At 54.2% G+C, this 14,613-nt stretch overlaps 1 protein-coding gene across 1 annotated transcript in view; it reads right to left on the bottom strand.

Moving 5' to 3' along the window:
* Positions 1-5,550: 5,550 nt before the first annotated feature.
* KCNK3 (potassium two pore domain channel subfamily K member 3) overlaps positions 5,551-14,613 on the bottom strand; it is a 39,050-nt gene continuing 29,987 nt past the window's right edge. The window contains exon 2 of the mRNA XM_070379243.1: positions 5,551-8,876. Within this exon, the coding sequence (XP_070235344.1) occupies positions 7,951-8,876 (926 nt within the window). The 3' untranslated portion in view covers positions 5,551-7,950. The remainder of the gene's footprint in view (positions 8,877-14,613) is intronic.

The raw sequence follows: 14,613 nt of genomic DNA, 5'->3' as shown, positions 1-14,613 counted from the left end.
GGGACTTCCTTAAACCCAAGAGTGACCACAAAGCTCTGCGATTGGCCCCAGCTGTTATTTAAGAGGCAGGAGTGGGAGAAGCAGGCTACCGTTGCTAAAGGCTATGAAGGCAGCAAAAACAAGTCCACCAGGTTCAGACAGTGCAATAACCCTGCAGGCTGTGGGGCTTTCAGCTGCCAGGAATGGAAATCCATCTGGGACTTACACTTTCTGTCTCCTGTGACAAGATGGCCTGAGGTCAGGGGTTCCAGGGGCTGCTCACTGTCACAGTGACGGATGAGTTCTGTGTCTGCTCCTTCTGCCAGCCTCTCTGTGCCCACAAGGTCTTCTCTCACGGCTGCCAGGACTCCAGGCATCACACGCAGACCTGGCAGGATCCGGTCAAAGTAGAGCAGCAGTTCCTCTTCTGGGATTTCTTTTAGGAAAGCCTCTCCCAGTAGCCCCCAGCAGACTCCTCTGAAGAACCCATTAATCAGAATGGAACACACACATACTAACCCAATCTTTGGAAAGATGCTTGAGGTCACTGAGACTGGCTTGTTTCCTGGAACTGGGGTTGGGGAAGGGTGAGCACCCAAAGAATGTCTCCCTCTGCCTTCGAGGCAGAAGGGCGCAGGGATGGCTCGATTAGGTAATAAATGCTGTCTGCCACTGGGCTTCCCCAGTGGCTCAGCGGTAAAGAATCCGCCAGCAATGCAGGAAAAGTGGATTTGATCCCTGGGTCAGGAAGATTCCCCTGGAGAAAGAAATGGTAACCCACTCCAGTATTCTTGCCTGGAGAATCTCATGGACAGAGGAGCCTGGCAGGGACTTAAACCCCATGGACAGAGGAGCCTGGCGGGGCTTACAGTCCATGGGGTTTCAAAAGAGTTGGACATGACTGGGGGACTAAACAGTGACAATAGTGTCTGCCACAGTGGTTCACACGACAAGCTCCAGGAGAGTTTTGGTGGGCTGCAAGCTCAGCGTGAGGTGGCGCCCATGTGTTAGATGTGCTGTTAAGTTGCATTAATAGGAGCATCCAGAGCAAGGGAGGGGAGGGTCATCACCTCTGTGCGGCTGGACCACCCAAGGCAGATCAAGCTCCTGGGGAAGAAGTAACCCAAAGCTCTTCCAGAGAAGGGCTGATGAGAGGTCTAGATGCACTGTTTATGGAGGTGTGGATGAAAGAATAGGATGTTTAGCCTGGAGAAGATTGGGAGGTACCTGTCCATGTGGGGAGCTGTTCTTGAATAGGAAGAATTCAATAGAAAGAATATGGCCGATGTCTCCATATGGTCATTAGAGATGCTTTTCAGTGAATCAAGGGGCTGCCTCAGAGGGCAAGGGTCCTGTAAATGAGGCTGGATGGCCTGGTAGGTAAGATGCTGAGGGGATTTTTGTTTTGTGGGGGAGGCTGGACTAGAGGCTTTCCAGGCAGGGATGTGCACTGAGTATTTGTCAGAGATTCCTGGGTGGGGCTTTGCCACTTACTAGCTGTGTGACCTTAGGTAAGTCACTTAACATCTCTGAGTCTTACCTTTCCTATCTACCAGAAAGAGGGTAACAGCATTTGCCTGCCAGAGTGGTTGTGAGATCTGTCAATTCGGGGGTACACAGTAGACATTCAATAATGAATAAACCCTTGATTCTTGAGCATGTCCTTTGCCTTTGGAGAAGAGTTGGCACAGTACCTTCTGGAAGCCAAAATTCTCCTTGGAACTTCTTGTGGCCTGGAATGAGGGAAGAATGAGAGTTTTTACGACAAGGGTGAGGACAGAGCACAGCACAGCCCAGGCCAGGCTCCCTGCCCCAGCAGCAGCCTCGGTCTCTCTCCCTAGTTAAACCTGCGCAGTTGGAAGGACAGGACCACTCAGACCCCGACACTGGGTCCGGAACAAGCCCAGGGACCTAGGCCTTCTTCCTACCACTCCAATCTGGTAGTCAGATCAGAATATTCTGTGGTCAGGGATGACCTGTTCACATGCTCCCTCTTCAGTAAATGAGAACTGTGGAAGCGTGTTGACTTGGGGACATGGCTTGGGTCAAAGGCATGACCATTTCCCGGGGAACCCCTGGCCCTTCCAGGTGAAGGGCAGGGGCTGTTTTTAAGGGTGTTCTTCTGCCCTTAATCCAAAGTCCAGGGCTCTGGGTAGAGTTTGCTCAAGTGAGGTGGGTAAAATGTTTAGGACTCCTTGGGGCTCTCCAGCTCAGGGGAACCAGCCTGGCATGCTGTGGGGGACAACTGGGGCCCAGAAGTACTGGGGCTGAGCAGGAGCCCTCATCCAGCACATCCATCATCAATATGGAAGTGAATATGGAACGGTCTGGGCTCTCAGGACCTTGTATCTTTCTTTAGTTTTATCATCTGTAAAATGGAAGTGTTAATCCTCGCCGAAATCATAGAGTTGGCCAATGAACCAATAAGACAAGGAAGTGAGAGGGCTTTGTAAATGGAAAATGCCCCTTGTGTGGACTTTGGGGAGTTCATGGCCAGAGGAAATTATGGAGAAGATCAGGTCAATTCCATCATAGCCCCCATCCTTGTGGGGGGGGGGCACCACCTACAAGGCCCTCCCCTGCAGCTGGGCGACGAGGGGCAGGAGTGTGAGTCTCCTGGTGTTTGTCCAGATGTAGATGTGGGAAACTGCCAGCATTGGAGTGACTCAATCTCGGAGATTAGCAGCTTTCATCTGAAATCAGAGTCAGGGAAGGCTGGGCGCTTACTCTGTATGGGTGTGTGGGAGGGGGCGTGGAAAATGAGACTATATCTGGATACCAGTCCTGGCTATCTTGCCTCATGACCTTGAGTGTCTCACTTCCTCTCTCTGAACCAAAATCACTTCCTCCCTTCCTCTGAAAAAGAGGAGCTGGACCAAAAATCTAGAGGGAGTGTGCATGTGTGTATGTGATTCTTCGCAATCTTTAATCAAGGTGATGGCAGTGCCTGAGGCTGTTGTTCTAGTATCACTGGGCGAGAGCCGGGGACCGTGTCCACTATGGACTGGGCAGTTCAAGGGCCCCTCAGGAAACAGAGTCTCAGTCTTCTAGCCTGAACTCAACTTCAGGACTGAGAGGGGGCTTCAGCTTCCTGCTACTCAGTGCAGATGGTGAGGTTTGCCCTGGGGTGGGGCTGTTGCCTTTTGCTCTGACAATGTATCTGTTCTGAAGTCCTTCCTTGGCCCTAGACACCCCTTCCCTGCCTCTGGCTTCCTGAGATAAGTTGTGGTAAAGCTGTTGGCCTTGAGGGGGCAGTGCTGAGCCTGAAAAAAGAGCTAAATGGTTCTGCCCACCTGAGGTGGAACAGAACTTCTTGGCTCCATCAGGATCCGTCATCTTTGAAGGGAGACATTTTAAAGTTATGGCCTCCCCTCACCAAGGTTCCAAATAAGAAACCACATGTCCTAAACAGCTCAATGGGCTTCTCAGGTGGCACTAGTGGTAAAGAACATGCCTGCCAATGCAGGCGACGAAAGAGATGCGGATTCGATCCCTGGATGGGGAAGATGCCCTGAAGGAGGGCATGGCAACCCACTCCAGTATTCTCGCCTGGAAAATTCCACGGACAGAGCAGCCTGGAGAGCTACAGTCTATGAGGTCGCAAAGAGTCCGACATGACTGAAGTGCTTTGGACACATGCAAACAGCTCTACAACTTCTGCCAAACCTTTGCTGAAGACGTGGCCCACCCTGGGGACAGGATGCAATGAGCTGGCTGAGACCGTGCCCTTCCTAGCCAAGAGGCCAGGGCTCAAATCCCGACTCTGCCACCAACCCACTGCCTGATCTTGGCAAATGAGTTGCTCCAAGCCTTGGTTCGAGCTGATGCATAATCGGGAATAAAATATGTATTTCATAATGCCACGGCCTTCAGTTAGAGAAGGAGTTATAAGCTAAGCTCCTTTTAGAATTTATTGAGGGGGAGAGGTCAACCTTCTCCCTTCATCAGACAGAGATTTCAGTAGGTCAGCTTTCCCAAAGTGCGCTCTGTGGGACTCAGTGTATGAGGAGATGCCGTGCAAACAGAAGAGCTGGTGCTGGGAGTACATTTGGGCAGCACTGGATGGAGCCCAGGTGAACAGCTGTGTCTGGGGCCAGGCTTCTCAGAACCTTCACTGAGCTAAGATGTCTTGGGATGCTTCACGCGTGAGCAATGTTTTTCCCCGCCCCACCCCTAGGGTTCACCTGACCAAGAAACTCTTTCCACAAGGCACACCACGGGACACATTTTGGGAAGTTTCCGTTGCAGGCCCTTTTCTCTCTTAGCTCCCAGGAAGCTTCAGTCTCCATCTGAGGCCAATGCTGAGGCACCATATCAGGCGGAATCATGGTATTTTTATACCCCTCCCTGTGCTATGGTGCTGGTTTGCTATTTTTGTTTTGCTGTACATATACTTTTTAGTGCAGGATGCCTCAGAGGCTGGGTGGAAGTGAGGAGGGTGAGGGAGGCATCATCTGGAGATAAAAGAGCCCGCGCAAGGACCACAGGCTGTTCCAAGCCCTTAGGAGCTATGGGCAGGGGCTGGGATGCTGTTTCAGCACTGCCACCTTTCAGATCACCCCTCGGAAGACTAGGATGAATGCAGCCCCTGGGGCATTGCTTCCAACTCTGATGATTTTGCTCTAGGCAATGAAGAAAGGAAGGCAAGGGTCAGCAAGTTTATGTTCTGTAGGAACTGCTTAGGAAAGTCAAAGCAATCTTGGACCGGTCACTGCTGACCTCAAGAATGACACTCTTTCTTAACTTAGCTGTTCTAAGAAAGATAGAGGCAGACAGGCTGTGGGCAGGAAGCCCTGGCTTTTGATGAGGTGTCTTATGTACAGATGAGCCAACAGGAGCTCGAGTTCTGCAGTGGCCAACCCAAGGGCTGAGGCCAAGCAGTGTGGTCCAGGGGCCTTCCCTCAGCTACAGGGAGCAGCCAGGAGTGCCTCAAAGGCTGGCTGTATCCTGCTTCCTGTAGGTGCCACCACTTCTTTCTCCGATTCCTGAATCCCCAGTAAATAGGTCTTTCTCTGTATCTTTCAAGTGACCTATGTGGGTAGGTGGGAGGACTGGGATAAGGTGCCCCTGCCCCTACCCCTTTTGTTTCTCTAGTGTTTTGATCTGCAGGGAGCAAACCATTAGTAGGGAGAGAAATCAATTTAGTGGGCTGTGACCAGCATTTTATAACATGAACTAGAACAGAAAGCATTAGAGTGCACTGGCTGTAGTACAGGTTTCATGAAAGACAGACAGACAGGTACATAGATAGGCATGGGTTGTGGTGTCAAAAGCCACTGTGGCTCGCACTCAGTGACATCTGGAAGCCAGTGGCTAGCTGATTCCAGGCACTGGCACCAGCTGGGCAGGGCCCATCTGCTCCTGGGTCTGTCCTGGGCTCTGGGGCCCACTTCCAGGCTGAGCTGTCCCTCCACACCCAGAGAAAAATGAACCCTGAAGAGAACCTCTATGTATCTCCCCCTGAGCTGCTGCGTTTGCTGTGTGTGTCCGCAAACCCCAGCGGGGGAGTGGCTGCTCCCCAGTAGCGACAAGGGTACATGATAACAGAGGCAGCTGAGCCTGAGCCTGGTCTCCATGGACAGTATTTATTAGGCGCCATTCTCGGTGTGAAGACAGATACACAGGAGGGGCTGAGGGCAGGCCGTGGCAGCTGCGGCCTTTGGGGTCCAGGGGCTGCCCGGGGTGAGGGTGTGGGCGCAGGGGCGTGTCACCCACATGTATTGCATATTCTGTGGCAGTGTGCCCAGGCATAAGGCATTGGGGAAGCAGAGAGGCTGCCTGCAGTGGGAGGGGTGAGGGAAGCAATGCTGGCCTTCCAGTTCGCTAGGAAAGACCCGGCTGGAGATGGAGCAGCCCACTCTGTGAGCGCCATTTGGCCTCCTTCCCCACCATCTCCCTGCAACTTTGGTTGTGGCTCCCTCGGGACTGACGGGACGGGACCCCTCGAGGGCAGGGTCACACACAGGACAGAAGCAGCCGGCACCGCCCCGCCCCCCAACGAAGACATACAGGGCACCCCCAGGTCCTGGGCCCTGCTCTCTATGGCACCTGGGCAGCCAGGTCCTCCCCACTGAGACAGGGCTCACACACAGACTTGCTCCCTCCCAGAGGAGCCCAGAGGCTGAGCATATGGTAGGGGTGGGGCTGGGGCTGATCACCCCGGGGGCCCCCACTCTAGCTTCCCTGAATGCCAGGGCCGGCCCTGCTCAGCAGTGTTAAGGAGCTGACACGGGAGCAGCGAGCGGGGGTAGTCTGGAGGGGGAGAGGCCCCTCACCCACCCCTCGATGCTGTCCTGAGTCGCAGTGCCAGTTCCCGTTCTGGGTGCCAACGGTGAGGAGCCTAGGGTCTCACCTCCATCTGCTGCACTCCACCTGGGCTTCCGGATCGCAGGTGGGACAGGCAGTGGGTACGACAGGGAGGGCCGTTCCTTGCTGCAGCTGTAGTTTCCCTCTAGCTCCTTGGGACACAGGTACCTTCGCTGTCTGTGGGGCCAGAGATCATGTCCCAGGAGGACACGCCTGTGGCTCTCTAGGCCACTCTGCTGGATTGCCAGACTCCTAGAGCCCAGCTCCTGGCCTTTCTTTTGTGAGTCTCAGCTTTGCTTACCTGGCCCTAAGGATTCCCCTCTTTATGAGGAAGAAGTTCAGAGACTGTGTGGGGGGTGGGGGTGGGGGTGAGCATCCTGGCCTGTGTCAGCAGCCCACTAAGAGCCCTGCCTCGTGGTCAAGTGGAGGATCAGCTGAGCCCATCACAGGCTCAGTCCTGAGCTCTGGTCCTGGTCTAAGGCCCAGCTGCCCACCCAACGCCGGAGTGTGCAGGCCAGGAACTTTGCTTGCAAAGAGCAGGCAGAGGAGTCAAAAGGCAAGAGCACTGGGGACAAACAGCCTGTGTTCTTGCTCCCCTTTGCCTTTTCTTACCCGTGTCACCTTGGGCAAGTCACGTCACACGTCTGGGTTTCAGTGCCATCTGTAAAATCGGGGTGAGAACTCCTGCCCTGGTGACTGGGGGGGGAGGGCAGGGGGGAGGTTGAGAATCGAAGGAATCGGTAGAGAGGACAGGGTTTTCCAACTCACTCCACAGATCTAAGAGTCAGTGATTAGTAGCAGCAGCCAGGGACCACAAGGAGGAAGTTTTCTGTCTGATTCCAAGGGTGGTGTCTGATCTGGAAGGCTGGGTCTGCCTGCAAGGATGTACCTGCAGGCCAGTTAGCTCTCATCTACCAGGGGGACCATCCAGCAGACTGTGGGCCCCCTACCTGCCCCTTCCCTTCTCCACCCCTCCTGCAGCCTGCCTGCCCCTGCTTCCATCTGCCTGCCCTCTGGGGACTAGCTTTAGGGACTGCTGGGTTTCCATTTCCTCCAAAACTGCAAAGCCATGCAAAACAACACCAAAGGGAGTGGGAGACTGGGAGACACAGCTGGGGATGAGTAAGGGGAGTGGGACTGAGTGGGGGTGACCTCGACAAAGACACCCTGACTTCTGGAGCCAAGGGAAGGTAGGAGACCTGGAAGGACAGAGGTATAAATAGAGATGCACACTTACACGGAACACTAATTTCCCTCCGGAAGGAGGAGGGGGAGGGGTTGGGGGGCTCTGGATACCAGCAGGGGCCTCTGCGAACTGGCGAGCTCCTTATTTTTCCAAAGGGATGGGAGGCTCCCAGCTTCTGCCTTCCCTCCTCCACTCCCCTCCCCCCAAGTTTCACATTTCTCGGAATTTGCAGGGCGCAGATGGGGACTCCGGGGTTCCTCAGAGCCCCAGCTCCTGCCGGCTGGTGCAAGCAGGCACAGTCGGAGATGGGGGGCAGGGGGAGGGTGGTGAGGGGTGTAGGGGCGCCCCCACGAGGCCGAAGGCGGCTGGGGCGGTCCCTTCGCAGACCCCTGCTGCTCCTGGGGCAGAAGCCCCCTTCCCCAGCACCCTGCCCCACCCCGCCCGTGCTCCTAGGTGCTCCAGGCCCCGGAGGGGGGCGTTCACACGGAGCTCCTGCGCTTCATGAGGCTGCGGAAAGTGGACAGGCTGTGTAGGCCCGTGGACACGGAGCTGATGGCGGAGCGCTGCGCCCCGCTGCAGAGACAGCGGTGCGAGGGCGTGTCGCTGTAGCGGCCGCCCCCTCCCGGCGATGAGTGGCTCTGCTCGACGCACGTGTCGGACGTGGAGAGGTCCCGCGGGATGATCATGGGGATGGAGTACTGCAGCTTCTCGCGGCTCTTGTACCAGAGGCACGAGCACATGGACTGGAAGTGCAGCACTTCGGCGTAGACATTCCGGAAGCCGCCGCCGCCGCCGCCCGCTGCGGTGGACGAGGCGGTGTCGGTGGTGTGAGCGCTGCCGCTCCCGCCGCCCGCGCCGCCCGCACCGCCCCCGCCGCCCGCCTGCCCGTTGCGCGTGAGCAGCGCGCGGTGCTCGGCGTCGCGCTTCTCGTCCTCCGCGTTCATGGTCATGAAGCGCAGCACCACGAGGTTGAGGAAGGCGCCGATGACCGTGAGGCCCGTGAGGATGTAGACGAAGCTGAAGGCCACGTACTGAGGCTGCGTCTGCAGCGCCTGGTCCTTCTGCAATGCCACGTAGTCGCCGAAGCCAATGGTGGTGAGCGTGATGAAGCAGTAGTAGTAGGCCTGGAAGAAGGTCCAGTGCTCGTAGTAGGAGAAGGCAGCGGCGCCGATGCACAGCGTGCTGATGCACGAGAAGAAGCCGATGAGCACCATGTTGGCCATGGACACGTCTGCGCGCCGCATGCCCAGCCCCCGCTTGGCTCGGTGCAGCAGGTACTTCACGAAGGTGTTGATGCGCTCGCCCAGGCTCTGGAACATGACCAGCGTGAGCGGGATGCCCAGCAGCGCGTAGAACATGCAGAACACCTTGCCGCCATCGGTGCTGGGTGCCGCGTGGCCGTAGCCTAGGGGAAAACGGGGCAAGAGGAGAGAAAGCACATGCTGATGGGGCTGCCCTTCCAGAAACCTGCCTCCCTTCCCCCTGCTCTCTCCTCATCTTCTGCCACGGTGGTGTGGAGTCTGGCCTCTTTTTCCCGACAGGGAAGCCTGGCCTACTGCAGCCCATGAGGTCGCAAAGAGTCGGACACGACTGAGCGACTGAACTGAAGAAAAGACAACACACAGTTATGGGCGCATCCTTGTTCCCAGGCACGGTGCTAGTTCCTCACTGATGAATTTTCGTTTATTCTTCTGATCACTCCCTGGGGGTCGGTAGAGAGGAAGAGGAAGCAGGGAGGGTTAAGTGCCTTTCCAAGGTCACGCTGTTTGGAAGCAGAGCAACCTGCCTTCAAATTAGAGTCTGTTTGATCAAAGACCCGACCTTTTTCTATACCCAGAAGAGGAGCTGACTGATGCTGCTGTTGGGAACTTAGTCATGGATAGCATGAAGAGCACTGGCGAATCAGCTGGGAAACCTGGCTTCTAGTTCACTGCTTGTGGGCATTGGACCTGTTCCTAGTCCTCTCCAGGCCTCAGTTTCCTTGACTATAAGGGAGGAGGTTGGACTTACTGAGTTCTGACATTCTGGGATTCGATGTGAAGGGAGGGAAACTGGGTTCCTTGATGAGTTCCTTGCTGCCAGCTAAAGCTTGGGGGGTAGTTCCCCACTGGGGCTCCCAGAGGCAGCCGGCCCACTCGTGTCACAGAAGGGGAAAGGAGACAGTCCCCTCCCCCCATGAATTAGTGCTCCACAGTCCTCATCAGACTCTGTCTGGGGCCCTGTGGTCATCCTCTGTGCCTGCCCCCGAAGTACCATCTGTCCTTATGGGGAGGTGGTGTTGCCTTTGTCAAAGCAAGAGCCTTCCAGGTGTTACTATCACCAGGCAGGCAATCTCAACCCATACCATGCCCACCCTGCCCTTCAGTCCTTACCCAGCCAGGAGCCAGGCAGAGGCAAAGCCTCCCTGTGAGCCAGTTATCATATGGCCTCAGTTGAGAGTTCTGCCTGGAGGACTTCCCTGATGGTCCAGTGGACAAAAATCTGCCTGTCAATGCAGGGGGCACAGTTTCGATCCTTGGTTCGGGAGGATTCTACATGTGTTGGAGCAACTAAGCCTGTGTGCCACAACTACCAAGCTGGTGTTCTAGAGCCTGCAGGCTGCAACTCCTGAGCCTATGTGTTGCAACTACTGAAGCCCGTGCGCCTAGAGCCTGTGCTCTGCAACAAGAAGAAGCCCCTGCAGTGAGAAACTCGATCAACATAGCAAAGCGTAGCCCCTGCTCACCACGACTAGAGAAGTCCTGTGCACAGCAGCAAAGAACCAGTGCAGCCAAAAAAAAAAAAAGTTCTGCCTGGAGACACAGAGGTGAAAGGACCCTGGATGGAAACTCTGAAGCCATTGGCACAAGTTCTGGCCCTGTCATTAGTGGCTGTGTGACCTTGGGCAAATTACTCCCCCTCTCTGAGCTGGTTTCCTCATTTGTAAAATGATGCCTACTGGTCCTGGCCCTGCTTCCTTCACTGGGTTATTAAGATACTTATTACTTTTATCAATAGATTATTATAATAAAGTAATGCTTTCTATTTCCCCCTCCCTTCTCAGCCTTACCAAACTTAACCAAATGCCTCTTCTTCCCTGCAGCCATCCTGGATTGCTCACAGCTGGAAGCGATCCCTGCCTTGAGTGGCACTGAGAATGTTCAGCTTTGAAGTCCAGGCCCTGCTCTGTCACTCAGATCCCCCAACTACATATGAACAGCTAATATTGGCTTGGGGTCTGTGGGAGTGGACATTGCTGGACCTTGTCATATTCCTCCCTACCTGCCCCCCCCTCCCACACACATTGCCAGCCAGGCCTGTGGGGTATGCCCCAAATTCATTTGGTGAGTTGATGGCAAAGCGGGATGCCATCTTCCCTGGTGTCTGATCTGCATTCAAATCCCTACTCTGCTATGGACTGTGTGTGTGTTTCGTTTGTTTGTTTTAAAACTGTCTGAGGAGGACCTCCCTGGTGGTCCATTGGTTAGGACTCCTTCCACTGCAAGTGGCATGGGTTCGATCCCTGATTGGGGAACTAGGATCCTGCATGCCACTCGAGGTGGCCCAGAAATAAAAATAAAAAAACCTCCCTAGCCTTAGTTTCCAACATCTGTTAAATGGGGCTAATAACTAGCACCTGCATCACAGGGCTTTAGGGGCAAAATAAGTGAGAGAATGTGTATAAGGCACTTAACATAGAGTCTGGTACATATCAAGTGCTCGATAAGAGCTCACTGTGATTAATAATGAATGAAGCGCCAGGTTTCCTCCACATTTCCAAGAGATCACCTGGGCTGGTGGACAGCTCTGTTCCAGTAAAGTCAGCATCGCTGTGAATCTTAAAGCTTAGGGAGGTCTGGGGTGCGTGAAGTTGCGGGCTGCTCTTAGATTGGGTTCCCCTGCTCCCCAACTATGGTAGCTGGTGACAGTGTCATCCCTTGCCAGGAGCCTAGATAGCTGAGCTCTGGAGTCGCTGGGCCTGGCCTGTCTGGGCCCCAGCAGGGTGAGAACAGATTGTGCCCGCCAGCTTGGCCACGGCAGCCAGACCACAACTCACCTAGACAGCTGGGCGGGCCCCGAGCCAGAGCAGCTCCTCATCCTGTCCTTCCCTGTCCCCCAGCAGAGGGTGTTGGGGAGAGCCTGGCACTGTGGCTGGGGCTGAACACAGATTGGGAGGCATGGACCAGCCTTGGCTTGACCACATGCTGGCTGTGTAACCCTGGGCAAATCCATTCCCCTCTCCGGACCCCTCTGGCCTGCTCTACACTGTGGGGGTTTGAGCTTCAGCTGTTAATTCCTACCCTGGCCATCACCACTACAGCTGCCGTCAGGAGTAAAAGAGAGAGAATTCCCTACTGCTCCAGGGATTAAGACTGCATGTTTCTGTGGCCAGGGGCCCAGGTTTGATCCCTGGCCAAGGAACTAAGACCCCAAAAGCTGTGTGGAGCTGCCAAAAAAAAAAAAGTATAGCAGAGACTGGACATGAAAGTACTTTGGAATTTGTGGAGTTCTCGAAGGAAGGAGCAGTGAGCGGATCTCACAGGGGAAAGCCGGCCTGAGAGTGTAGTCCTAAGGATCAGGAAGTTCCCGTGGGGTCAGGCAACTGTATCCCACCGTTTGAAACATATGCCACTGTCACCACCACTGCCACATCGTCTTGTGTTTGTTCATAAGCTGGGACTGTTCCTGATCCTCCATCCTTTAGGAAAACCCAATGCCTGCCTGCCTGGCAGCCTCAACGCCCACTGTGGCTGCCCACAGAGCCCCCCACCCCCACCACAGAGCCTCTTGCTCCTGCTACAGCCACTGTCCTGTCCAGGGTGGCCCCTGCCTAGACATGCCTCACACTCTCAGTCAGATGCCCTCCAGGGCCCACTCTCCCTTCCTACCACACGCTGAGGCTTCAGATCTTATCCTTCAGATACATTTTAAACTTTAATGCTCAAAAACTTCCTACAAGGTCGTTATTATGACTATCTCCATTTTTTATGGTTGGAATAATGAAGGCTGGAGAAGCCTCGTGAGTTGGCCAAGGCCTCTAGACACTCTGACTCATCGCTCATTCCAATGCCTCAGAGCCAATTTATCACCCAGAAAGGCAACCAGGATGGGAAACTGAGGCCGCAGAGAAGAGCATCCCACTAGGAGCCCTGTCCCTGGACACTGCCCTGAGCTGGACGTGGGAGAAATGGCAACAGGGGTGCGATGCCAAGGCATTCGGACGCTTCTCCAAGCATCGGGCCTAGGCTCAGTGTGCCCCCGCCCCTTCACCCGTTCTATTGTCACTGGGGGAAAGAGCGAGGGAGCTGGGAGGACCTGCTGACGTGGGCACCCAGCTTGTAGGGGTGCCAGCTGGGGTGGAGCCTCTCCCTGGGGGCCCTGGAACTTCTGGGAAGTAACTGGGCGTTTGGCAAGGCCTGTCTGCCTGCCAGAAGGCCAGCCGCCTGCTGCAGTGCTCGCCCCCATCAGGCTTGGGTTTATGAGGGAGAGAGGGACTAAGGGAGTCCCCATTTTCTCCTTCCTGTCCAGCCCCGCACATCTCAGGGTGAGGGGCTCCCTCTGTCCTTGTGTGACCCTGACACACACAGAGGCTGTGCTCTGGGGCTGATTCTCTGAGGGTCCTCCCTCACAGTACCTGATGACCTGCCAGCCAAAACTCTCATCCTGACCAGGAAGCTCAAGCCCCTGCCTCTCAGAGTGCTGACTGGGGCTGCGCCAGTCCCCTCTTCTCCCAGCCACCTTTTCTGAATCCACCATAGACTTAACGATCCTCAGAGCCAGAAAAGTCCTTACTGACTATATGGCCTAGTCTTTATGTTGTACAGATGAGGTAATGGAGGCCCAGAGAGGGAGAGTGACCTGCTCAAGGTCACACAGCTAGCGAATGGCAGAGCCAGGACTATAACCTGGGATATTCCATCCCAAACTCAATGCTCTGGCCTCTGGCCTCTGTCTCAGTATAACCAACGTTGACCTGTTCATTCAACCAGAACCCAGCAGCCCCTGCTTGGGGGCAACCCAGCTAAGAGATGCCTAGAAACCTGGCTGGAGCATAGAATTTACCTGAGGAAGCCAGGTGGCTGGGTGTAAATAGTCATTATGAATATTTTGAGACAACAGGAAAAATTAGGTGGGATGGGAACCTTGGGGCCTCAGTTCTTCTCTTTTCTTCCCAACATCACCAAGGGGCTCAGAAATTTGCTGAAGCTCTGTCTTCCAGGGAGACGCAGAGGGTTGGGGTCCAGCCCTCCCTCTTACTGAACTTTTTCTCCCTGTGGCCTGTTTCCTTCTAATCAAAACACAAATAACCAGCCTGAGCCCTTGGTAATGGCCTTGGCTGGGTTGGACTCAGCGGTGTGGTCCCATTGACCTCACATGCCCGCAAGCTTGAGTGCCTGACCTCTCACTCTTGGCCTAGCTGGCAACACGGTTAGAACGCCGGCCACAGCCTTGGGTGGAAGTACAGTATGGGACTTGGAGACTGGAGATCAGGGACTCTGACCCGGCTCTGACCATAACCAGCTTGTGCCTTGGGCAAGTCCTTTTTCTTCTCAGGGGTTCAGTTTTCCTCATTTGTGACATGGAAAAATAGGATAAGATAAAAGGTCCTCACCTTTCCACCCTGGCTATGGATGCCTTTCTTTTTCGGTTTACCCACTCATTCATATAGTCTAAATTTTGAAGGATTTTACATACAAAATATAATATGTTGATCAGTACAGTGTAGCTACTTCCTAGAATAGGCACTGAATAGATAATTGTGAAAAAATGAATTATTTTCCCATCAAAATTAATTAGAAACACATTTGCCAATCAGAATTTCTGATTAACATGGGATAACTGATTTTAAGAGACTGAATTAAGTTATTGTTATGCTTTTTAAATAATGAAAATGGATATTTCTGTTTTCTACAGGAATCTCTGCAGTTTCGTGGGACTCCAGCCTCTGGAGTCAACGAGATTTCAACTGTGACCAGGTTATTTAATCTTCTAGGTGCCTCAGTTTCCTCATCTGTAAAATGGGAATAATGATGCACTGAATTCATGGAGTGGCTATGGGGATAAGTTAGTTGACTTAAAATGCTCAGGATGTTGTGTGTTTAGTCACTCAGTCATGTCCAACTCTTTGCGACCCCATGGACTATAGCCTGCCAGGCTTCTCT

This window comes from Bos mutus, chromosome 11 (genome assembly GCF_027580195.1).
Source record: "Bos mutus isolate GX-2022 chromosome 11, NWIPB_WYAK_1.1, whole genome shotgun sequence".
Lineage (NCBI taxonomy): Eukaryota > Metazoa > Chordata > Mammalia > Artiodactyla > Bovidae > Bos > Bos mutus.
The sequence above is the reverse complement of the archived record's forward strand: the minus strand, read 5'-3'. Positions and strand labels throughout refer to the sequence as shown.